Below are 25,526 nucleotides of genomic sequence, written 5' to 3'. Positions count from 1 at the left end.
AGTGTCTATGGGCCGGGACACTTCCAGGGACCCATGAAAGTCATTTGTCTTCAAGTCAGAAGAAAACAAACTCTTAAGTCCAAGAAAACATATAATACCTTTTAAACCAGCATGGTCAGAAACTAGAATTTTTAACTTTTTTTTTATGGAGGAAGGCAGAGAAGGCAAGAGTGCCTAGCACCCCCAAAAGTCATAATGTGGGTCTGCATTCAGAGAGGGGTTCACAGCAGAGATGTCAAGTTCTTCACTAGGATCACCCCTGATGAGGATGGTTCAGGGTCTCCCTGCTTGTCTCAATATGGCTAGGGTGGTCCCCCTGATCCCTGTGCTGGTGACAGTTTTCTGTTGCTGACTATGAGGCAATGGAGCCCCAAGCTCTTGCCCCTGAGGATCCCACCTGCACCTGTATGTCTTCAGCCTCTCAGGATCTGAGGAAGGCGCAGTGGGACAATCACTCTGGTCACGTGCATGTGGGGTTCCTGGGTCAGCTCCCCAGGGCATTCTTGCCCAGGAACAGGAGGCTCTGCCAGAGAAACAGCATCACCTCTCCTCCCCCAGAAACAAGAGGCACCCTACTAAGCAGAATCCCCCCCCACCCTGATATCTGCAGGCACGTATACGCGCGCATGCACACACACACACACACACACACACACACACACACACACAAGCAGGATACCCTGGTGGCCAGGCCCACCCAATGCAGGGAGAGGCTCACCAGGAGACTCGGTACACTGGCCGGCACACGGCGACCCCTCTGTAGGCCCCAGATGGCACTGCCCTGCTATGCTGACAGGGTGTGGGCTATACTTTGGGGGAGGAAGAAGAAAGCCCAGCTTTAAAGGCAGTACATTTCTAACCTAATAAGGGAGTCCAGGTGCCATCAGCCGCATCAGTGACCTTAACTTTTCCATACAAGATGGTGAATTGAGTCATCTTGGAATTCATGCCAAAGGTAGAAATAACATTTTTTGTTCTAAAAGGAGAAATGAAGGGGAGTCTGATCACAGAAGGTACTTTCAACTCCACTGCTGAAACCAGAGGCCTCTGCCAGCAGTGCTGGGAACACGCCACACAGGTACGCTGAGGGCTTTGGAGACAACTGCACAGCAAAGACCCTTCCATAGCAAACCATACCTGCGAAGCTCCTCAAGCTGCCTCAACCATCACCCCTCTCGGAGAGGACCGTCTGGCCCAGTACCTGGAGTTGATATGGCCTCTGTGGGAAGGCCCCTTTCTGGAGGCCCACTTCCTACAGCAACGCTGTGCCAACCACACAATCAACACAACCTACACAAGCTCTACTGTCTTAACATGGCTGCTGCTGACACAGGATGACAGCTCTCGTGGGTCACCTTCCCAGGTCCTGCATCTTGCTGACGTGTTGTGCCCTCCTGGTGTTAGGAATTCCAACCTAGGTGTGCTTGTCCCCAAAATAGCAAGAGACTGTGTTTCCGGGAGCTGCTCAATTTCTACACTGATTTGCTTCCAGAAAATGAAGCTACTGATACGTCTTCACCTCCTGGAAAAGCCTGTCTGTCCATGCTTGCCCCGGCCACCTCCAGCCTGGCCGAGGATAAAGAAGGCCTTCTGGAGACTGCTCTGCCCACCCCCACTCTTCTATCCATCTTTTATCAAGCTGCTCTTTGGAAGGAGTGATGCCCCTGGGCTGAGGCGGGGGGAGGGTGCGGGGGTGCTCCTGCATCTGACTCGGGCCTGGGGCCTGTGTGGCATCACCATGTTAACTCAGCATGGCTCTCCAGGGTGATTTGACAAGCATAACCTTTAGAAGCATCTGCAGCAAGCCATCTGGCGTTGATTTTTCAGCTGCACCCTCTGAGGATTCACCAAGGCTGCCAAGTCAAAATAATTCTTTTCTGGACACGGCAGCTGCTAAAGTGGGTCACCTTGCATTTCTATAGCATTTCTATGGCCAGGGGACAGCCTGACAAAAGGGAACATACTTTAAGGTTGGCGACTGGGGTTGTGATGAGCTGCTCGCCTAATCTGGGGAAGAGGAAGTGTCCAAGAGCACATTTACACAGTCACGTCTGTTTTGCAAATAGTCCTGCCAATTTTGAGACTACCCAGCCCAACCTAAGTAACCTACAGAAGGTGGAACAGAGGGCTCTGTGAAAGTCTAAGGCTCTGAGCTCCATGTATATGAAGAGAAGAATAGTTAGGATGCTTCAGGGAAGCCATGCCCATTCCTAACTAGTCTCCTCCAACCAGAGTGAGACAAGGCAAAAATGTGGAAAGAAAAGGATAGTCTTTTTGGCACAGCTTGCCCAGATTTAGGATCTCCTGAGCCCCTCTCATAGGGGGGTCATAATGACACTGAACTCAGAGGCAGGCGTCAGCCCTCTGCTTATGCTGGAATCATCTCAATGGTGCCATGACAGTCCACGGCCTTCAATGCACAGGCTCAGTGTCTCCCATCAAAGAGCATATGGCCCAGTTCCACTTAGAATCCTCTGTTCCTCCAGTATCACACAGTGATGGAAACCAGCACACCCAGCATGCCCATCATTGTGACAAAAGCACAGGTGCCCTGCTTGGGGCAGGCACAATTTGGCATGGGCTGGCAGCCCCGTGTCAGGTCCACCAGGTGTACTGGTCCTGGGGTGTGCGTTCCACGTGCAGGGGGTTCCAGGAGGGGCATGGCACACGGAATGGCAGGTGGGGATGGGGATGGGATGTCACTCCAGGAACAGCCACATATGTGAAGGGCTGGTCTGAATGTCCTTCAACTTGTTCTCTGCCTGCCTCTTCACCCCCAGTGAACTTGCCCTCACCCATAGCTCTAGCATCAGGAAAGCAGGGCAATGCCCAACTCTGCCATTCTGACCCCTTTTCCTCCTCTGCAGATCTTGTATCCAAATGCCTGATGAACATTTCCTCCATTTGGAGGGCAACCTCCTCTAAAGCGTGACCCTGAACTTCATTCCTGGGCTAAGGCCCCACCAAACCTCCAGACACCCAGTCAGAACCCTGGGCTTCCCCTTGGATGCCTTCCCTTCTCACATTTCCTACACCCGGTTAACTAAATGATTACTGGTAAGAGGTAACACTCACATAGTACTCGCTATGCCCCAGGCACAGTTCTGAACACCTTACACGTACTGACTCACTATAATCCTCACAACAACCCTGTAAGACTGGCACCATTACAATTCCCATTTTGCAGATGACAAAACTGAGGCACAGAGACTTCCCCAAAGGCACACAGCCAGCAAGTGGCAGAGCCCAAATTCAAACCCAGGGGTCTGGTTCCAGAATCTTAACCACTTTGCTGCTGCCTCAGTAAACCTGCATCCTTCTGGCTCTTGGCAATTCCTTATCTCCACACCCCGCCCTCCCTATCACATCTCACCAGGACCACCATGAAGCCTCCTTACAGCCCCAGGCCCCCAGAGCCAACACATCCCTGCAGCCAGGACAGCTATACTGAGATGCAAATGTGATGATGCTATCTACCTGCTTAAAATCCTGTAGTGGCTCCTAGCTGTTACTGGAGACATCCAAATCTTTCAGCAAGCCTGGAGGCCTCCGTGACCAGCCTGCACTGAGCTTTCTGGCCTTCAAGCCACTCCCTCCCGTCCCCGTGAGCACGGTGTTTCTGCTCATGGTGTCTGCCCTGGGATGCTCACCCCGGCCTCCATCATCCTCCCAGGGAAGGTATACATCTCCTCCAAGCCCCACCTTAGAAGCCACATCCTCTAGAGCCTCTGCTGTCCTTCCCAGGTGGAGGTATGGGTTTCCTGCCCCGCATTCACGTCTATCCTCTCCTACGCCACAACTGTATTGGCCTGTTTGCCGGTCTTTCTCCCTGGAGACTGTGACATCTGTCCCCCAGGGAGCTCAGATTATGTGTCATTCACCTTCGAATCCTCCATGTTTGACACTGTAGGCCCTCAGTCAAGGTGTGTTGACTGACTAAATGAATTAACTCAAGCGCCGAACATGGGAAACACACACACAGAGGGAGCAGTGAGCAGCAGTACGTTGGCTGGATCCTACCTCTTCTCCCTGCCTCAGCCCTCCTAGGCCAGGGCCCCACTCACCGGCTGCCCTGGGCAATGGCGGGCACGATATCATGGCTGGCACGGAGGGGCCGGGTCCTGGCCTTCATGCGGGCACGCTGCAGCAGATGCTTGGCTTCCTCATGCCTGGGGCTCAGCACGGACTCCGGCTTGGGACCAAAGGTCCTACAGGGTGGCACACGGGCCAGAGCAGGTGGGGGAGGGATTAGAAGAAAATAACACGGATTAGAAGAGCTTTAACAGCACTGAGCATGGCGGTGCCCGAAAAAGCCCTGCATGTGGAGCCTTCCTTGTCCAGTTCCCACACAGAGGGCACCGGCCTGGGGTCTGGGCAATGGCTCTGAGTGTCTCTGGACAGGGCCGGGGAGCTAACCCACCTTGGACAGATTATCTGCTCAGGATTTCAGGAGACAGAAATCCCAGGAGGATCTAAGAAGGGTAGGGGAATCTCCAGATTATTCTATTGTTCCTTCCCTGGGCAGGCAGCCGGAGTTATCTGGGAGGACGGGGGAAGGGCCCGGCGTGTTGGACTGAGCCTGTGCCCAGCCAGATGGTCTTTACACACATCACCTCCTTCTCTCCTTCTGCTTCTCTCTGCACCCACACGTACCCATGCAAGCCCCCACCGCAGACTCAAGAAGTCAGGCCTCAGCCTGTCACATTCTGCTCCTTTTGGGGGAATGACATTTCTATAAATCCTGGTGCTTGCTTGCCTCGGTCCCAATCCAAACCCGTTAGGCATCGGCTCAGGGCTGAGAGAAATTAAGCTGGACCCACACCAAGTCAGCAAATGGCTCGATTTTCATAATAATAAGGGTCCTCTCCCAGCCCTCCCCACCTACCAGATGTGCGGCCTCCCCAGCCAGTCCAGAGCTGCGGAAAATGACGCTGGCCCTTTTTCAAAGCTGTCTCGCAGACAGTGACATACAGCCAGTGCCAGGTTACAGCAATAACAGCAGCCCCACAACCTCCCGCTGACAAGCCATTTCTCTCCACAGAGCTCCCTCTCCCCAGCCAGGCTGGCCCAGGGCAGGTGCGCTCTGCACTTGACAGATGAGGGTGTTCCGCAGCAGAGAGGAACATTTGGCATGTTGCTCAAGGTCGAACATCAATTGAGAGCAAAGCAGACGATAGCCAGCCCCACTGCTTCCAGGATCCTTCCCACACCCTCTGTCTCCTCCTTCCTCTCCTCCTTGGATCCCAGGGCAGCCTTGAGAATGTTTGCAGCTGGAGTCAGACATGCTCTTTCATGTGACTTTGGCCTCCCCTGTCCTCACTGTCATATACGCAGGGGCTGTCCTTACCAGGGAGGGTCCACAAAAGGCAGGTAGAGGCCTAGCCAAGCATACCTAGATTTCAGACTGTAGCGCCCCAAATCCCTTGTCTTACCCACCCCGTGTGTCACCCGGAGAAAGGGGCCTGACAGGGGGAAGGTGCCAAGTAGTTTCCTGGATAACAGAGGACAGATGTGAGTGGAAAATGGCATAATTCCGAGGCGTCCTTGGGACATCCTTGGACAAGCTCTGGGCAGTCTAAGGTCCTTTCTTTCTCTTTCTGTTTCTCTCTTCTTTCCCTTTGCCTTCCCTTCTTTCCTTTCTTGCTCATTATTTGCACCTAACCTTTCTTTGGGGCTCAAGGGGGGGAAAGAGCTGCCAGAATAAAGGCACCATCTGTGCCCATGAACCCTGGCAGGGCCCAGGCACAGTTCTGGAACCAGGAGGGTTTACTGGAGTGACGTGAAAGCGAATCTCCAGGCCCGCAGCCCTGTGGAGCCTCCTTTGGCAGGAGAGGCCTTGCTGTGCACAGCTTCCCAAGCAGGCAGCTCCTCCGACGCACGGCTGCGAGCAGCTGTGCTCCCTGGGGCTCCTGCTCCGACAGCAGAGATAATGAGGTTACCAGCCCGAGAGACGCCCCTGCAGCCGCGGGCCTCTGGCTGTCTGCCCGCACACTTGGAGCCTTCCGGTGACAGCTGTGCTTCCCCGGCTGTCTGAGGGCATTTGTCACAAGACCTGGTGGGCAGGCAGGAGGGCCCCCAGGCAGCTGGCCAGATGCTGCCAGGATTGGCCTTGCCCCCAGATTTTTAAGCCATTTTCCAGCTTTGCTGTTTCTTTTTTACTCCCTCTACTTGGAGCTGTTAATTCTTTCTTTCTTTCTTTCTTTCTTTCTTTCTTTCTTTCTTTCTTTCTTTCTTTCTTTTTTTTCCATCAGCTGCCCTGCTTTGGTTCCTGGCAGACAAAGCTACTTTCTCCACTGATTAGAAAAGCAAAGCTCCTGAAGGCATCCATGCAGTAACAAGCTGAGCAGGGAGGGGAGTGGCAGCCACCTTCACAGATGGCAGTCAAGGTCAGCAGGGTAGGAACTCCTGGCCCTGACCAGCCCTGTGGAGGGGAGAGCAGTCTTCTCCCAGGAGGCGGGGGCAGGCAGCCGCGGTGTTGTGGGATGCAGAGCCTTTCCCAGCCAGACTGCCCACCCCCCCCGCCCCCCCCGCCCCCATCCATCACTGCATCCTGCTGGTCCGCCCAAGGGGCGCCAGCCCTGCCAGGCACACAGGTTCAGACTCTTCCACCTGAGGGAGGCTTTCCAGTCTAATCTGGCCCTGGCCTCTGCCAAGGGCACACAGCCCTCGAGCCAACCCCTTCCCATCATGGACTATACCCCACAATCTCAGCTCCCACAACTGTGAAAATTTCCTGGAAGGGCTGGGGCAGACACTGCAGGGCTAGATTAAAGCAACTCCATCTCAGAATAACAGCTTTTGCTACCCTCTGGAAAACCTGCATGTCTGAGACTCATTCGTTCAGCAGGCAGGGCATGGGGATAAAGTGGCTGAGTGCTTTTCTCTCCTGGGCTTTAGTCTCCCCATCTGCAAAGAGCGGGAGGTGGATACGGGAGTAGACTCACACCTGCTACCTGTGAGTCTGGGTCTGCCCAGGTAGTCCGGTGCACCACAAGGCTGGGGGAGGGATTTTGAGGTCCTCTCCCCGGGGGGATCCACACCACAGATGTTTGGCCACCAAAGAGCAGCAACACCTACCAGGAACTAATTTGGGGGGGACGACTGTTGTTCCACATGAGGATTCTGGCCCTTCCCTCTGCCCCTCCAACCACCAGTGTCCCAAGCTGATTTCAAGGACTCGGGCAGCATGCACCGCACCTCCACCCCCCAATCTGGCTTGCTCATCTAAGCCAGTTTCCTGGTGGAGAGATACAGGCTTAGCTCCAACCTCAGGTCCCCTCAGGGCCAGACAGGTCGAGGTCTCAAGTCAGGACAGACGCCATTCCTCTCCTAGCCAAGGAGGAAGGGGTGGTCAACAGGACAGACTGGCCTCTTTCTGCAGCCATCATAATCCTGGATTAAAATAATAAGCTCCAGCAAGTCTGGGTCTAACGCTTTCATCTCAAGAACATGAATTAGGGAAATAATTTGGACTCTAAAGAGATCTGATATTTCCCAGATTCCAGGATGCAGTGGGGTAGAGGGGAAACGTATAGCGTACAGAACATATATAAGTCTTTTCCCCCACCATTTTTTCCAACTCTGTATATCATAAAGCCTCTAGATGACCAAGGATCGAGCTCTCCTGCTGTTATACCGTATAGTTTCCCAAGGGAGGGGAAGAGAAAAGATGGACCTGAAACTGATTCCTGGCTGCATGTGCCATGAGGGCAGGATGGTACCCTGGGTGCACGATCACAGCCACCTTCTTCCCATGGCTGGAGGACACTGACAGGCTGCGGCCACAGTGCTGGTTAAAGCGTGGTTCTGGGGCAGCCTAGCCAGGTTCTCATTCTGGGCTGTTCCCTCACAAGCCATGTCACCCTGGCAGGTTACTTTGGGGTTAAGCCTCAGTTTCCTCATCTGCTAACTAAGGGCTCAGCTGATAAGTGAGCTTGAGCTCCTTAAAAGAGCTCATCACAGAGTCGGGCACTGGGTAAGAGTCAACCAAGGCCAGCAATCACTATTACCACTGCTGTGATTATTAGTAGTATTATTTTAAGTTACTCTCACCCCCTTATGCACAAAGGATGGAATCCCTAAACATGAACTGGAATCCCTGCCGAAGAGCTCACCTCGTCATGGTCTGCAAGGGGAAGGTATGTTTGGAAGGGAAGCCATCTTGAGGCTAGAGAAGCCTTGGTAGTTTTGCTCCAGACAGCCTCTGACAGGGCTTCGCAGAAGAGGCACCTTCCATAGAATGGGAGCCAGAGGAGACTGGTAGCAGAGGGAAGCTGCTGACAGGTAATAAACAGGTGCTTATTCTCAACAGGGAAAAGGAGCGGGCTCCTTCAGAATGGCTGCTGTAGGATACGCCTGCCTCGCTTAACACCTTTGAAAGGATCTGGGTGGAGGCTCCCAGAGCTTTCTTAAGATGCCAACTTCTTATCCGGGGATAGTAGAGTGGCTGGCTTTGCCACTCTTCTTGAAGGCTTCTTGAAGAAGGCTAACAAACTCCCTATGGGGCTGCCCTTCCGGTCAGCACCGCCTGGCCTCAGTGTGTGGAGGCAGGTGTCCGAAACACCCCCGCATAGTGGGAAGAGTGGCGGGCTCAACTCTGGAGGCCAGGAAGGAGGGTTTCCTCTTGTTGAATTTCAGACCACCCCCCACAGACAGTCTAGGGTAAAGTAATTTTCTACAGCCTCTGTTTTCACAAAGACTGGGACCATAATGAGAATGTGTGGCGTGTATGTGAGTGAGGTAATGGCGTGGCAGAAAGCTCCAGATGGCACTCGCTGTGCATTAGGGTTTCAGTGTTAGTGTCCTTCCTTCTCCACCCAGGACTTGAGAGCACTAGGTGAGCGGGAGCACAGTAAGCATTTGAAAACACTGGTGGGTGGTTTAATTTTTCTTTTTAGTTTTATTCTTGGTAGGCTTGAGATTGCTAAGGGGGCTTTCGTCCAGTTTTCCTTCGTGTCTGTATATCTTTTATTTTTTAATTTTTTTAATCTTTATTTAATATTGAAAGAGACAGACAGACCGACCAAGTATGAATGGGGGAGGAGCAGAGGGAGACACAGAATCCAAAGCAGGCTTCAAGCTCTGAGCTGTCAGCACAGAGCCCAACATAGGGCTCGAACCCACAAACCACGAGATCATGACTTGAGCCAAAGTCAGGCACTTAATCAACTGAGCCACCCAGGTGCCCCCGTGTCTGTATATCTGGGTAGGCAGGATGGCAGGTGGCTGGGGATATGCAGGACAGGTTGGCTCTGCCAGCTTTCATTAACCCCTTGCTCTGGGGTGTCCTCAGGTACACCTATAGCCCTGAACATCCTGGGGATGTGCCAGAGTGGCTCTTCTCCCATGCTCACCCCCAGGACTCTTCACGTACCTCCTAATCCTAGGGGCCCAGAAGATCCAGAACTGGACTGGTAAGCCAGAGTGATCTCCAACTCTCTCACCAGCTCTGTAGCATGGGCACTAGGCCACAGGGGACAGCAATGGTCCCGCACTGTCAGAAGACGCTGTGGTCTTACCACAGAGGGAGTGGGTGTGGCAGGAGGAAGATGGTTAATGCCTCTCGTTTTTTACTGCCCTACTTAAAATCTAAATTCCAAAGCTCTCCACTTATGGAGAGCCAGCTTCCCCCCCCTGTATCCCGATAGTACCCACGCATTCCACCTCACCCTTCTCCCAAGCATTCCTGTAGGTCCTACCCACCGGGAGTGTCCTCTCCTGTTTCCATCCAGATCCTATCAAGCCCACCTACACTCATGCATATGTGCTTCTGCCAAGAAGCCTGTTCTGTGCAGCTACTTGGCCGGTACCGGGTCCCGGAGATAAGACCGGCACAGTTTTTGCCCCCAAGGAGCTCCAGGAGGAGACCCACCAGCAACATCTACGGCCAATGCTGAGGCAGGCAGAGAAGGCAGTGAGCACAACAACGGGCAATTCCCTCCGAAATTATACACAGGGGTCGGTTCACAGGAGACTCTCCAAAAGTGTTAGTGAATACATTAACTTCTAAAAAGCCGGCAATATTCTCGCAGCTGTGGGTCTGACCACTAGAGCCACAGGCACGGCCTCTGAAATTCTCGGGGGCTCCCTGCCTGCCTCACTTTAAACTGGAGTCTCACAAACTGCTTTGGGCGGGGAGTTTTGACCTCTAGCAATCCCAACAGGGGCCTGAACACTGGGACCCACCAGAGTGTGAGCTGCTGCAGGCTGGCACTCTGCCCTCTCTTTTCATGAAGAGGCGTGGGAACTGGAGACTGGGCTTCCCCTGAGCCTCAGCTTCTGAAGTGGGCACGATTCTACCACAGGGATGGGGTTGGGGAGGGGGGGAGTTGGAATCAACAGCCTAGGGAATCCTCTGAGTTTCCTTCATCATCAGAGCACAAATAAAACACAGCCCCAGGGACCCTCTCCTCTCCATTTCCCCCTCCCAGCAGAGTGGTAATTAAAGCCCTGCAGACACACTTGAGGACCTGGGGCACTGATCGCGCACGCGGAAGGTCCTGATTTGAGCCGGAGCAGCCTCAAGAGGGCGCCCTGGCACCCTGGCACCTCTGGCTTCACACAGGTTTTGCACACCCTGGGATCCCATGCTTCACTTGAGATCCTGAGGCAATCTGTAATCCTGATCTGCTCTCTCCGAGCCTCAAGATAGGGAAAAGGCTGAGCTGGTCGTGGCTATCTTACGTTGTGGGGATGGGATGCTCGCAGGCTGCGAAGAATGGAAGAGGGCAGGGCCAGGCCTGGGCAGAGCACACGCTTCACTGTCTTCCCCACTCCTGTCTCTGACAAGCCCAGTTCCCAGTTGGCCCGTGAACAGGTGGCTGACAGCACTGGCCCCCGTTTGCCCTCTCTGAAGTGCTTACCGCCCCCCTCCTCTCCCCAAATTCCCACTTCCCAAATCATCTCAACAGTGGCTTGGAAGAAACAAGAATGGCCTGTGGAGCCCATCACCTCCCCTTCTTTGCCTATCCCTGGCCAGCGCTGGGGGAGGCAGCAGACCCCCACTCAAGGAGTGGCCTGTGGGGCGCAGAGAGGACAGCTGTGGCAGTGTGGGAAGAGGGTTAGAGCGCAGGTTTCGGCACCAAGCAGCCCTGCATTCCCATACTTCATAGCTGTATGACCCTGGGCAAGTCATTTAATCTCTCCCCAGAGGGGCCTCTTTGTGAGCGAAGCAGGAACAATCCATATAGCTAGTTATGAGGATAAAGTGAGAATGTGGTGAGCACTTAGCACAGGCCCTGGCACACAACAAGAGCTGTGGTCCTCAACAACACGTTGTCCTCCTCCCTCGCCTGGTCCTCTGGAGGGAAGGACTGGCCACTGGGATGTTCCAGCTTTCTAGGACAGGACCTTCTCTTGCCCCTCAAGAGGCAACACTGGGGGCAACACTGGGGTCAGGGGATGGAGGTCAGCATTTGGCCCTCAGCATGCAGGGTCCCAGCGCACTTCTGATATTCCCACGGCATCACAGGTACCTCACCTCCAAGGCCGACTCTCCCTGTGACCACCCCCCTCAACAGGCTGGCCACACATCCCCACCCCCGACCATCAGACAGTGACGACTGTCTTAGGCTCTGCAGTAACCATCATTTCGTGAGCTTCTTGTCCTATCACCTTGCAAAGCAGTAACAATTGTAGACAATTATAATCAAATACACATTGGATTAATGTGTATTTTATAATTAAATACACTTTGGGTTAATTCCATCAAATGGTTACTTGATGCAATACTGAACGGCACTGATGCTAACCTGAGTGTGAAGCAGGACCATTTATGCCTCCAACCCTCAGAGGAGAGGACTCACTGCCTGAGCACGTCCTGACCCCTTAAGGATGGCCATCTTGATGCCCGGCCATAGCTTCAGAACACCCCACTGCCCAGGGCCCTAAGCCTCTCAGTACAGACGCGAAATCCCCAGGACACTGGTCCCATGTGGTGCTCCCGGACTGCAGAGCGGAGAGTAGCATGCCTTACTTCGGAAGTCTCTTGGGGAGGTTAGCTATACAGAAATGGCATCAGTAAATCCACCCTCGTCAGGGGACAGATGGAGCCTGCCGTGCCTTCATATCTGCCAGGAGACTCAGTAATAGAACCAAATGAGGAGCCCTGTCCGAGGGGGCCTCAACACATGGCCGACCTTTCTCTCATCCTTGAACTAGACACGTTCCCTGGCCCTTCAGCGTGGGGGTCTACTCAGCAGGGGCCTGACTGTAGATTGCCAATAGAGGTCAGTGGGGCACTCTGACCTTCCAAACAAACCAGAGGATGGAGTTTTCCCCATGCCAACTCTATGCCCAGATATATGCTGGGCACAGTCTGAAAGCTCACTCACACAACTTCTCTCCATACACCCATACCCGCCCAGCAGATACCTACATATCACACAGTACACATATATGCACACATCCATGTATCCTGCACCTGCACACATACACTCGACCTGAACCCTAAAATGCTGCAGGTGTCCTGGCAGTTTAAACCACAGTCTAGAAATCGCCATCCTGAGGATTATACACAAATGCCATCTCCTCACGGTGCTGGGGGGAGAATACCTTCCTTTGCTATGGTTGAGGTTCTCCTCCTTTAAAACAGGTATTTTCATCACTTATTATCCAACATGCAAGTTGGGAGCTTTGGCTTCTCCCTTCAAGAGAGAGGTCCGGACAAAGCCCCCAGTGGTAGCACCTTGCAGCCGGGCCTCTCTCCCAGCCCCGGAAGAAAGGGTGTGAGGGGTGGGGGGCAGAAGCAGCCACAGGAAGAGGACGCACCATCTTTGCCTGCCTCAGCTGCCTTCTCTGCGGGCTCTCCGAGGAAGTAGGAGGGAGAGGGAGGAGGACAGGGTGTCGCTGAGGACCACAGTCCTTTCTGTGGTCACAACCCTCCATGCCGTGGCGGGGCTACGGGGAGACCTGATGAGAGGCAGAAGAAAGTGGCCGTGGAGGCGGAAGAAGAGAACCCTAGCAGAGCGGAGTCAACTATGATTCCAAATCATAGATAGTGAGGGACGAAGGAGCCAGACAGCCCCCTGTCCACCAGGCCCTTGGCCAAGGCCACTGCAAAGGACAGTAGCCAAGCAGGAGCTGGGTCGCCTGAATCTGGGGAGTCTTCAATTTGTAAAAGCAGGGCCAAGGGGGGCCCCTCCACATTTTTTGGAGGGCAAGTCAGATGAAGTGGAATTTATGCATGGAATGGCCTGGTGATGAAGAAGTAACAATTCTGACCTCTGACCTCCACAGAAACCATGAGACCCTCAACAAGTGACGACACTGCACAGCCGGCGAAATGGAGCCTCTCTGGCGCCTGGCGTTCCGGAGCCAGGAGCTCGGCAAAGACTGAGGCGGAGGCCAACCTCTGAGTGGGTGCCGGAGAGAGCCGCTCACCCCAACCGAGCGCACGTCCTGCCGGGTCAGGACACTACCCATGTCAGAAAGTGGCCCCACTGCTCCAACCACCCTGGTGTGCCAGGTCCCTGAGACACTGGTGGAGGGGCTGGAGCAAAGTCTGTGGGATGTCACAGGAGACTGGAGGAGGTGAAATCCTTTACAGGAGCCAGCACCCCCCCCCCCCCGGATGGGAAAGGGACCGTGGGGTGAAAGCTCTGCATTTGTGTACCCTCCCTAAGGATTTTCAAAACTCTTCTCTCATTTTAGCCTCACGACAGTCCTGGGAAGTCAACCAGACAGATACTATTTGGGCCACTTTAAAGATAAAGAGACAGAGCCCAGAACAGGGCATATGACCCAGGGAGGCAGAGCAGGTTGCTGGTATACTCATGGCACTGTGCCCTGCACCCAGCAGTTTTGCTCAAGCGGCAGCCAGGCACCAGTGGGCGCTGGGGGTGACCGGCACATTCTATGGGGTCTCACATAGGAGGATCCCCAGCGGCCCACTGTGCACTGGTCTGCTGGTGTGGGATCTGCCTGCCTCTTGCTTTCTCGAGGTCTCCCACTCTCCCGGTGCTGGGTAAGCGAGGGGACCACAGCAAGGAGGCCACGAGAGGAGGTGCGCACCCTGGGCTCTTACCTGTTCTGGTCTGAGTCCTGCAGGGAGATGCCTGAGTCCCAGTCCACGTCCCCGGGTGGTCGTTCTAGGAGGCAGAACAGAAGCAGAGATCAGGGCAGAGCCAGAAACTGGGCTCTCAGGGGCCACTCAATGAACATGGAGAAGACAGTCTTCTTCACAAGCAGTTTGCTCCCCAGATAAATTCAACTCTACTCTGTGTCTCAGCCTAAGAAGTGGAGGCACGGCCTGTCACGGTGACAGCTGGCGGGCACTGCCATGGGCCCAGGGGACCGTGTGGGTCCTGTCAGGTGTGGGGTGTGGAATGGACTTTGGGGTGGGAGGAAGGACGTGAAAGAAGGCGCTCTCGGACCTGAACACTTCACATCCCGCTGCCCGAGTACGGCCCACCTAACAGAACACCTGACCTGTTTGTGGGTAGGGTTTCCCCCAGGAGGCAAAGAGGTCCCCTGGGAGCTGAGGGCAAGTCAGCGGAGGGAGGTGCAAAATCCCACTCCAGAAGGGCCACAAGAGAGAACGAAAGGGAAGAAATCATGGTAGCCTCCACGCCAAGCAGAGGGTGGCCTCCAGTTGGTCTGAAGGTCATGGGGTCTTCAGCAGACAGGTAGAGAATCTATGTCAGAGCCAGAATAAAAGGACTTCTTGATGAATTAGGTGACAGGCAGCCGTGCTCTTCTCCCCTTCCCGCCCCACCCCTCCGCAGGTGCCCTCTTCCCCCTTGTCCCCTCCTGGACTCCCTCCTTCTGCCCCCACCACCCAGACCTACAGAGGGAGCCTCACCTGGTATACCTCTGTCCCGGGATGGAGTCCAGGCTGAGATTTCCACCTTGGCGGGGCCTTGGCCCCCAACACTGAGCATCTCCTGCAGCAGAAGGCGGTTCCTCTCCACCCGGTCAGACAGGGACAAGGCACTGCCCCCAGTGCCCAGAGCCCCCAGGTCTCCAGCTCGCCAGAGCCCCCCGAGCAGGGCTGGCCTGGGGACAAAGTCTTCTTCGGAGGTCAGAGACAAGCTGTCCAGGTCTCCACCTGTACCTAGACCATCTTGAAGGGCATATGACCTTCCTTTCCTCAGGTGGGGCACGTGGGTGATTTTGTTACAAGGACCAGGGCCCCCAGGCCGGCCCGGAGTGACTCTGTGGATAGGGCTCTCTGGCAAAGAGCCAGGCCCTGGAAGCAGGCTCCCCTCGTTGTCCGGCAATGCCCACACTGCTTCTGGAGGCCATGGGCTCTTCCCGTTCCAGCACTCAAGCCCAGGAGAAGGCGGCCTGGGCGGTCTGGGAACCTCCTGCCTGGCAGGTTCACTCTTGTTGACAACACTGTCCAGCTGCGCATCAGTCAGGTTCTGAGCAGGGAGGACCACCTCGGCATCCGGCAAGGAAGACCCCTCTGACAGAGTCCCAGCTCCACCCACCCTGACCCGCCTGCATTTGGATTTCTTAGATGGCCTCTCCTGAGAAGTGAGGCAGGGGCTCACCCCCTGTTTGCCTGCTGTCATCTTTTCCTTCAAGGCCCTCACCTTGGACTCCAGCACAGAGGGACCTTGGCGGTGTATCCCCAGTGCACCGGGGTGCTGGGGGACCATCAGGTTGGGTGTTCTGTCTTCCAGAGAGCAGGACCAGGGTCCTGGGAGGTGTCCATTATCCAGCCGTGGCTCAGGGCCACTTCTCTCCACACCTGAGGTCATCTCCATGGAGCTGGCTGTCCCGCTCCCCGTTTTGGTCCCTCTGGAAAAGAAAACAGACAAAGCTCCTGAGACCCAGCATATGGCTAGTAGCTCCAACACCCTCCTGGGTCCCCAGAGTGCCTTGGTTTTGAGCCCTGTCCAGATGAGAAAAACGTGGGGACAGAGCTTTGAAAAGTATAAATCACTGGATGGGACGAACAAGTTACTATTGAGTTTTTTCTTCCAAGTCTGAGGGGCGTTCTAGTTTTGCTACCCCCATTTTACAGATGGAGCACAATGAAGCTTCAAACAACAGCCAACCGTGGACCGGAGTGAAAACAGGGGCCAGATTTTCCAATCCCTGGCCTCTTGCTTTGCTGACAAGTGACCTCAGAGGATATCTACCTCTGCTAATAGCGGACACGCTCTTCCCTTTTTAAGGGAAGCCAGTGCAGATGAGGGGCTCCGGGAAGATACCCCACGGGATCTGACTCTCTGGTTCGAGGTGCCCACCTGTGTACAAGCCACAGGACTGCAGCATGGGGCTGCGCTCAGAGGGTGGCCACGATTAGTCGCCGACTCCTGTCCACAGGTGCTATGTACCAGGCAGGCCTGCAAGGGCTTTCAGACACTCTCAGATAATCCTCACACACTCTGCCAGGATGGGATTATCCTCCTCATTTTCACAGACAGGGAAACTGAGGCACACAGAGATTCGGTCACGCAGGCGGAGGCCGGGTTTGCAACGCAAAGCCTCTCCTTCCAAGGCCAGGGCTTTTTCAAAGCACTCAGTGATCACGTGATCACTTACCCCCCACCCCCCCTCATTCCGTAGAGGAGAATGTCCAGACTGGAGGGGTTAAGTGACTTGCCAGAATCACAACACCCCTTGGTGGCATGGTTGATGTCATAGTCTTCACAGGGAATGAAAATGAGCACGGGATTCTATTCGCCAAGTGGTTCAGGGCACACATACGTGCCACGACGTGTTAATATCCACCCGCTCTCTGGGAAAATGCTGAAACACCATACGCTTATATATGTCTCACTTGAAGTAAACGGCTTGTGTAGAAAAATCCGTATTTACTTAAGTTACAAATTAGGAGTTAATTTTTCACTTCAAAAAAAGTTCATCACAGAATCCCCCGAAATAGTCGTTTACGACCAATCGACTTAACCACGTTGCAGGAATGTACACACTTCATAAAGCAAAGGACGCAGTGCAAATGTCACATCAGCCTTACGCCGGGGAAGCGCAAGGGGTATCGTCAGGCGGGCGAGATCATTTCCTCCACCGGTTGATCTAGAAGTTAACCGCTTTCTCCTGCAGCCCGGCCGCCGAATCCTCTCTTGTAAAGTTCAGTTCAGAAAACAGGGGGTTCGGGGCAATCCCAGCCAGGGGAAAAGCACTTCCGACGGGGAGCCTCTGGCACCGCGCCCCCGGAGAACCCGTCTCCTCCAACGGGGGCTCCCCGGGGCGCGGGCAGCCTTCCGGGGAGGCGCCGGCTCTCGCCCCCACAGGCTGAAGCGGGAAGGACTCTCCGCGCCCTCCCCCGCGCCCCTGCTCGCGCACCCCCCCTCCCCCACCCCTCCGCCCCGGCCCGCCCGGCGCCTCGCTCCCGCGTACTCACTGGGGGCCGCCGCCCGCCGGCTGGGCCGCCGCCGCCTCCGGCACCCCCTCCATCCCGCGGCGCGGCCCTGCTCCGGCCCTCTGCCCTCCGGCCCCGCCGTGCGGTGTGGGGTGCGGGCCGCCGCCTGCCTGCGGGGTCCGAGGGCCAAGCGGGCGCGGCCCGGGCTGGAAGGAAGCGGCATGGGCTGCCAGGTCCCGGCTCTGCCCGCGCGGAGAGAGGCCGAGCCGGGCGCGCCCCGGGCCGGGAGCGGAGAGGGGGAGCGCGGAGGGCAGAAAGGCGGGGCGGCGGAAGGGGCTGGAGGAGCGGGACCGGGCCCCCACCCAGGCCTCCGTCGCCCTCCGCTCGCCTCCTTCTCGCGGCCGCGGCGGCGGGGCGTCCCAAGGGCGGGAGGAAGAGCGGGGCCCGGGCGCCGGGGGACGGACCCCTTGGCGCGGGGCCGGGCCAGGCTTCGGGGCGTGCGCAGCGGGGGACGCGGCTTCACGCGGGCGAGGGCCAGGAAGACCCCGCGTTCCTCCCCGGCTCCCCGGGGAAGCGTGCAACTCCACACCCGGGGCTTGGGGAGCAGGCTCGGCTCTCCCGGGGGAAGCTAAGGAATGCCCTTTGTTTAGACAACTTTTCCCGAGGTCTCGGTCCGCCCTCTCCGAGGTGCCCTTTCCAGACGCTCGCGGGTACCCGGAGTGGAGGCGGGCTCCCTCATCCTGCCCGGTCAGGGGGAGAGCCTGGTCCCTGCGTTGCCAGCCCCTGGGATAGGGATCGGTTCTCAGAGTCCTGGGGACTCTTGAAACGACCGGGTCGCATCTTCCACACCCGGGAGCAAGTAGCAGCCAAGGGCTTTTGGGTAAGGGGCATTAAGGAATCTACTCGGAAAACCATTGTTGTACTATATGCCTTTACCTGCAGCTGTGACCCAAACCGACGGGGCTTTCTTTCTCTTTCCACCCAGAGGGAGGTAACAGAATCTCACCTGTTACCAAACATTTCTACACAAAGGACGGGAAACAGCAAAAGAGTTAGGACCCAGGAGATTCCAGAAATCTCTACAAAGGCAAAGTGCTCATCCATCTTTGCTTCAGGTGACAAGCTTCTCACTCAAAATGGTTTGCTCTGCTGTTTGTACCTTGCTCACTACCTTCACCATCCAGATGACAGGCACGGGCACAATGAGGACCACACAATACGGGGGGGGGGGGGGGGCCGGGCCGCGGGAAGGATGGTTTCCAGAGGAGGCCTGGCTCTGGAGTGGGCAGGACTTATCCTGCAGCAGGTGGGGCCATCCGGGCACAACCCCCCAGGCCTGAGAACAGCTGTTTGGGGAACTATGCTAGATTGGCCTTGGGCTACTTCAGGAACCCAAGGGATTATCTAGGGCAAACCCTTTGTGTTACAGAACACACGCAAGCTCAAACAGCTCTCTCCTGTCAGGTGTCCAAAGCCTGGGACCAAAGCTCTTGCATCCCCTCTCTCTCCATTATTCCCAGAGCAATCAGTTCCTCCAACAGGGCACTTTGTGCTGTTGATTAATCCTGATCACTTCATAATACGGTTATGTGCCGTCTATGGAGGGTGTACGGAGCATCCTTTCTACAGCTTAGGAAACTGAGTGAGGTGATCTCGCCAGGATCACAGAGCTAGTGAGTGGTAGGCTCTCTAGAGTCCGAGACCCTCCCCTCAACCACACTGCCCGGTGCTGTCGCCAGCCTTCTGCTTGTGCACATTCAGCATGGAAGGATTTAGTTTAAAGAATCAAAAACTTGTGAAGTGCTGTAAGAGCAAAGTTACGCTGCCGCACAGTCTGGCCCTCCCTGTCTGGATACCTTCTGCCATTCTTATTCCTGCGATCCAGGGTAAAGTCCCGTAAACCTTGCAAACCTCTCTTCCGTGTGCGGTGTCAAGGCTAACTACAGTACTGTTACGGTTATTGGGGAATTTCTATGAGCTAAGGTACTCAATATAGGATCCTTTAGGTCTTTACAACAATCACAACATCAGTATAGTACATCTCCACTTTAGGGATAAGGAAATTGGGGTACAGACAGGTTACACGACTTGCCTGAGGGCCCACAGCTAATATAGTCAGAATCTGAATCCAGTCCTGTATGGCTCCACGATCTTCTGCCTTGCTTCCTTCTTCCAGAGGCTCTCAGAGCTCAGACTCTTAAGGGTAACTTTAGGACTCCTGCTCCCCACCCCCAGAAGTTAATGATCTGCAAGGCAAGTTTCTGAAAGTTCTAGCAAAAGCTTAATGTTTAAAGGAAACCTGCTCCCCCCCGCCTTTTGAGATGCAAATAATCACCTTCAGTTGACTCATTACGTTTGTTACTTTACACTTAATGTAGGGAGAATGGGTGTCACATCTCTATAGAGGTTTTAAAAGCCATCTAAAAATACCAACAGGCAAATCCTCACAAGCTATTAAATTATCACGGCATTCACATGTCTGAGAGCGCTTCTCATTCATCTGGATTCTGTCTGGTTCAGCAAATATCTGTTGAGTTTCTACTACGTGCCAGGCACTGAAAAGACACAATGTAATACCATAAGCCCTGTCCTTGAGGAATTTCTGGTCAAGTTGGTGCAGGGGAAGGGAAACAAAACTTCCATTTGAGTGCTCCCCAGGCAGGGTAGCACAGGGTGGAGGTATATAGGTCTGCTCCCAGGAACAGCAAGACTGAGGTGTGTGTTGGGTGGGAGGGGTATCGCAGAGAGTGGGTGGGTCTTGGAGTTGGCCAGACAGAGGGGGAGGGGTGGGAGAGCCATTTCTGTCAGAGAGATTAGCATAACCACAGGCATCCAGGTGTGAAACTGCCTGGTTTCACTGTTCTAAAGTGCAAAAGTTACACTGGTTAAAAGGCAAGGGTGGGGCGCCTGGGTGGCTCGGTCGGTTATGCGTACGACTTCAGCCCAGGTCATGATCTCACGGTCCGTGAGTTCGAGCCCCGCGTCGGGCTCTGTGCTGACAGCTCAGAGCCTGGAGCCTGTTTCAGATTCTGTGTCTCCCTCTCTCTCTGCCCAACCCCTGTTCATGCTCTGTCTCTCTCTGTCTCAAAAATAAATAAACGTTAAAAAAAATTTAAAAAAAAAAAAAGCAAGGGCAGGTCTGAAGCTGCAAAGCAGGGGTGACTCCTCTGGGGTCCGGGTGAGGAGCTTGGGTGCTGTTCTGTGTCGTGGGAACCCCTAGGAGGTGGGCTCCCTTGAGCACAGCACGTTTCTGGACTGGAGAACTAATTTACGTCCTGTGTATCAGAATCCGTCATTACCATTTTCTGGAGAGAAGTCTAGGAGGAGGGACACAATCACACTAGGAGGTACGAAGCCATCACATAGCCTTCTTCCTAGGGCTCGTACAACTAGGGAACCGCTTTGAACAACTAAGGAAACCCACCATCCCAAGAAGCCTCCTTCCCCTTAGCCTGGGTGAAAACACGGCCTCAGTCCTCCTCCTCACCTTCCCCCAACACGTTCTGAACACGCAGCTTGAATAAGGAGCCGTATAGGATGTGGAAATCGGGTTTCATGTAGGATGAAGGAATGGGTGAGAGATGGTCCCGTAAGGTGACACCGTTAGGGGTGAGTGGCGTGGGAATGGGGTGGGAGGGACACCTCTCCCGTCCCTCTACTGTACTACCTGGGGGAGCTTGTCCAACCGGAAACCCCAATTCTGTGCCTGCCCCTGTCTCGGTCATGAGACACCTGGTCTCAACACACAGGCAACGGACCCTGGAAGAAGCTTCTGGGGATGCTGTTCATAGCCCCAGGGACTTTTCTTTCCAGCAGAGGCCCAGGAGAGCACTGGGACTTGTTTCCCTTGTGCCTGCCTCTCCCCTGCTTAGAACTCCCCCACCACTTCCTTGGGCCTGTGCGGACTCTCCTGAGACACGGCGAAGGGTTGATTCCGAGGTCTGACTCGTGGAGGTTCTGATTCTGTAGGCTAGAGTAAGGCCCAGGGGTCTGTCTCCTAATAGTCTTCCTGAGTGCTTTTCAGGCTCAGTTTGGAGAAGCACGGGCCTTGTGTGCAAACTCAAACCCCTTCGTATGGCCTGGTGGGCCTCGGGTGTGAGCTCATGGCCCAACAACCCATCCTGCAAGCCTGCCACACGGAACTACTTCCAGCCCCCACCCCCACCCCCCCACGGGCATGCTGGGTCATGTCTTCTTGCCTTTGCCCAGCCTTTCCTCCAGCCTGAACCACCTGCTTCCCTCCACATACGTGCCAACTTGACTGTCTCCTCCTGGAACTCCCACACAGCTCACATGGCACCTTCTCAGGAAAGCCTTCCCCAGTGCCGGCCACAGTCCTCCTAACCTGGGTTACAGCACCCTGGGCCCGCTGCTTCCAGACCATTTGTCACACTGACACTTCACAGAGCACTTCCTGATCCGGATCTGTGTCCCTGGCCCCTGAAACGTGCCTGCCACATAAAAGGTATTGACTAAATGCCAGGGGCTTAAAAGAAGGAAAAAAAATCCTTGTCAGGTAAGGATGCCTGACGGGAGAAGAGGGGTGCTGCTTGTTCAAAGGATCAAGGTCACCTTCCAAAGGGTTTGGTTCATTCTCTTGACTTGGCCAGTCCTGCCCCAGGGTCTGTGAGAAAGTAGGTCACTGGCAGGGCTAGGACCAGCACCCAGACTTCCTGGCCAACTCTGATTTTCACCTGATGTCCAGGCCTACTTGCCTCTGCCCTTCCTCCCTCTTTTCCAAACAGCCGTTTGTCACCGGCAGTGGTATGGGACTCCAATTCTGAGTGAGCCTGGAAATTTGGAGATAAAATAGCTCCCAGAAGAAGAAATGGATGGGGGAGGAGAGAGAGCAGATCACGAGAGGGAAGCACAAACAGGGTGGGAGAGGATCCCAGAAATACATACGGTCAGGCAACATGACATCTGGGCCCTCCAGAGAGCAACTACCTTGTCATGCCTCTCTGCACACTCCAACACACACACACACACACACACACACACACACACACACACACACACAGGTGCGGGAACACATACATGCCATGCTCTCCTATGCCACACCTGCCTGAATGGACCAAGTCCCGGAGAACAGAAGCGTGGTTCTTACCTGGCCTCAGTTAGTCTGAACCACTCCCCCCAGCAGGGAGCCCACTGGGGCAGGACAGGGACCTTCCCTGAAGATAAAGACTTTGGACATCACTGCCTTTGATGCCCATTCACCCCACCTCTGCCCTGACTCTGCTAGGCATCTGTTCCTATGCCCGAGCCCAAACAGCAGCTTTTCATTTCATAATCCTAATCATAGGGAAATGACTAGGATTAGGAAAATATTTTAATGCTCTCCCTCCTACTCTACCATGGCCTGCTCTGTGGTGGGGGCATCAATATGAGGAGAGGGCACCTGGCTTTAACTTATCTGTCAATAACCACTATCATCTTGGCTGAGTCAATTTTCTCATCTACAAATGAAAGCAGATTCAGGGAGAAAGATATTGGAGGATGAACTCAGCCCTGAAGTCATGTTTGTGACAGTTTTTCATCTTGAGAAAAGACAGAAAAGTGCCCAGAAATCTATTAATAATTTGCTTAAGACATATGAGAGATGATGAAGGAATATATTCGTATAATCTGGAAAAGTAATAGCCCATTTAGAAATAACTTTTATGCCAAAAGACATTTACAAGAAAGTTAATGGCAACATTGTTCACAGTACAAAACATCTGAAGACCATCCAAAGGTTTATCAATAGTAGAAAAGATAATTTTGGCATATTTGTAAAATGGAATATTAGATATCAATAAAAATGAACACATGATAGCTACACAGAACAACGTGGCTGATTCTTACAGGTTGTTGAGCAAACAAGTCAAAAAAGAAACAGATGGCATTAAGCAGAAAATTCTTTAGAGACACATACCCTACATAGGCGGTCAAACTAGTGGAAAGCAAGAGAATTATTAAAACAGATAATAACATAATGGCCTCAGTGTGGGAAAAAATGTCAGATGACAATTGGAGAGAAGGGTAGGAAGGGTTTCAAAGGCAGAGGTAATGCTTTTTTGAGTTGGGTGGTGAATATATGGATGTTTACAATGTACATTATATATATATATGCATATATATATACACATATATATATACACACACACCATATAATATATATAATGTATGTAATATGTAGCATATATATAATGTGCATACAACACATACCATGATTTAAAATATATATAATGTACATACAACATAATTTTTTACAAATATAGAATCTATATATGAAAAAAAACCACCCTTTTTACCATCTATGTGAAAGAAGACCTGGGTAAATGGAGAAATATTTACTCCATGTTCCTGATACTTATTGTATATTATGAAGATGAAAATTTTCCTTGGATCTAAAGAGTTAAATATGGGGCGCCTGGGTGGCTCAGTCGGTTAGGCGGCCGACTTCGGCTCAGGTGCATATTTATGCACATAGTATAAAAACAGATCCTAAACTTTCTTCATCTAATAAAGGGCATTTACAAAAAATATATACCCAGGATGATACTCAGTAGCGAAATGTTGAACACTTCTCCTGAGTTTGGGAACAAGGAAAGGACATCTAGTACCAGCACTCCTATTCAGTGCTGTAATGGAATCCCTATCTGGTGCAATACAGCTAGAAAAAGAAAAGAAAGCATGAATAATGAGACAAAATTACTTGCCAATTACATGATTACAAAACAATCCAAAAGAAACTCTCAAAATTTAGAAGTAAATTCAGCAAGGCTTCTGGCTACAGAATCAATATATAAAAATCTATTGTATTTCTATGCACTTAGCAACAGGTAGAAAGTGAGATTTATAACAAATACCATGAACGAAAGCATCAATCATCAAATGCCTAGGAATAAAATCTGACAAAGATAATTGGGAAGACTTTACATTGAAAACTACAAAACGTTACTGGGAGAAATTAAAGAAATGTGAATAAGTGGAGGAATACGCCACGTTCATTGATCAGAAAACTTACTGTCGTTAAGATGTCAGTTCCTCCAGGATTGATCTAAGTATTCGTTTTATAGTTCGGTAGGGCTGTGGTAATGAAGTGCCCCAAACTGGGTGGCTTACACAACAAAAATGTATTGTCTCACAGTTCTGGAAGCCCGAAGTCCAAAATCAAGGTCTCAGCAGGGCCATGATCCATCTGAAGGCTCTAGGTTCAGGCCTCTCTTCTAGCTTCTGGTAGTTGGCTTGTGGCAATACAACTTGAGTCTTCACGTGGTATTCTCACTGTGTGAGGGTCTGTGTCCAAATCTCCTGTTCGTATAAGGACATAGTCATATTGGATTAGGGACTCATCCTACTCTGGTATGACCTCATCTTAACTAATTACATCTAGCAACGGTCCTATTTCCAAACAGGGGCACATTCTGAGGTATTGAGAGTTAAGACTTCCACGTATAAATTTTGGGGGACACAGCTCAACTCATAACAGTACTCAATGCATTCTGATCTGTATTACAACAGGTTTTATTTCTGGTAGCAATTGACAAGCTGATCCTAAAGTTTATATGGACATGTAAAGGATATAAAATTGTTCAGACAATTCTTAAAAAGAACAGTGCTGGAGGACTTATGCTAGTAGATCTCAAGACTTACAATAAAATGACTCCAATTCAGACAATGTGGTATTGGGAAAAGTATAGACAAATAGAATAGAGTGTCCAGAAACAGACTCACACAGGCACAGTCTCCTGATGTACAACCAAGGCTCTACAGCAGTGCATTGCAAGAGAGGATAGTCTTTTCAATTATCAATGCGAGGTCAATTGTATATCCATATCAGAAAGGAAATAAACCTTGAGCCCTTGGCCCCTACCTCATACCATTCACAAAAAGTAATTTGAGATTGATTATAGAACAAAATACGGAAGCCAAAACAATCAAGCTTCTAGGAGAAAACAGGACAATACCTTTATGGTGTTGGATCAGGACAGGGGCACAAAAAGTACTAATTTTCAGACAGAAGTGATAAATTGGACTTTGTCAAAATTAAGAATCTCTGTCAAAAATCATCTTTAAGATACTGAAAAGGCAAACCACAGACTTGGAGAAGATGTTTGCAATATCTATATATGGCCACTATATACCTGAACTTCTTAAAATCAAGGAAAGACAGAAACCAATTTTTAAAATGGACCAAAGACTTGAACAGGCATTTCACAAGGAGGATATGCAAATGATCAACAAACATGTGAATAGGTGCTCAAAA

The 25,526-nt window shown here is 52.8% G+C and overlaps 1 protein-coding gene across 2 annotated transcripts in view; it reads right to left on the bottom strand.

Moving 5' to 3' along the window:
- The window catches only part of KIAA1614 (KIAA1614 ortholog), a 41,824-nt gene extending 24,081 nt beyond the window's left edge, over nt 1-17,743 (bottom strand). The window contains exons 1-4 of one of the 2 annotated variants that reach the window (XM_040446498.1): nt 17,315-17,743; nt 14,801-15,744; nt 14,024-14,087; nt 4,065-4,208 (exon numbers count right to left, since the gene is read on the bottom strand). In XM_040446498.1, coding sequence (XP_040302432.1) covers nt 4,065-4,208; nt 14,024-14,087; nt 14,801-15,744; nt 17,315-17,367 — 1,205 coding nt within the window. In that variant the 5' untranslated portion in view covers nt 17,368-17,743. The remainder of the gene's footprint in view (nt 1-4,064; nt 4,209-14,023; nt 14,088-14,800; nt 15,745-17,314) is intronic. The other variant, XM_040446497.1, reaches the window with a different exon arrangement.
- Between the last annotated feature and the right edge of the window lie 7,783 nt (nt 17,744-25,526).

Source organism: Herpailurus yagouaroundi, unplaced genomic scaffold (assembly GCF_014898765.1).
Source record: "Herpailurus yagouaroundi ecotype Mexico unplaced genomic scaffold, PumYag 195, whole genome shotgun sequence".
In the NCBI taxonomy this organism is placed as follows: Eukaryota; Metazoa; Chordata; class Mammalia; order Carnivora; family Felidae; genus Herpailurus; species Herpailurus yagouaroundi.
Note: the sequence above shows the minus strand (reverse complement) of the source record. Positions and strands in the feature narration are given on the sequence as shown.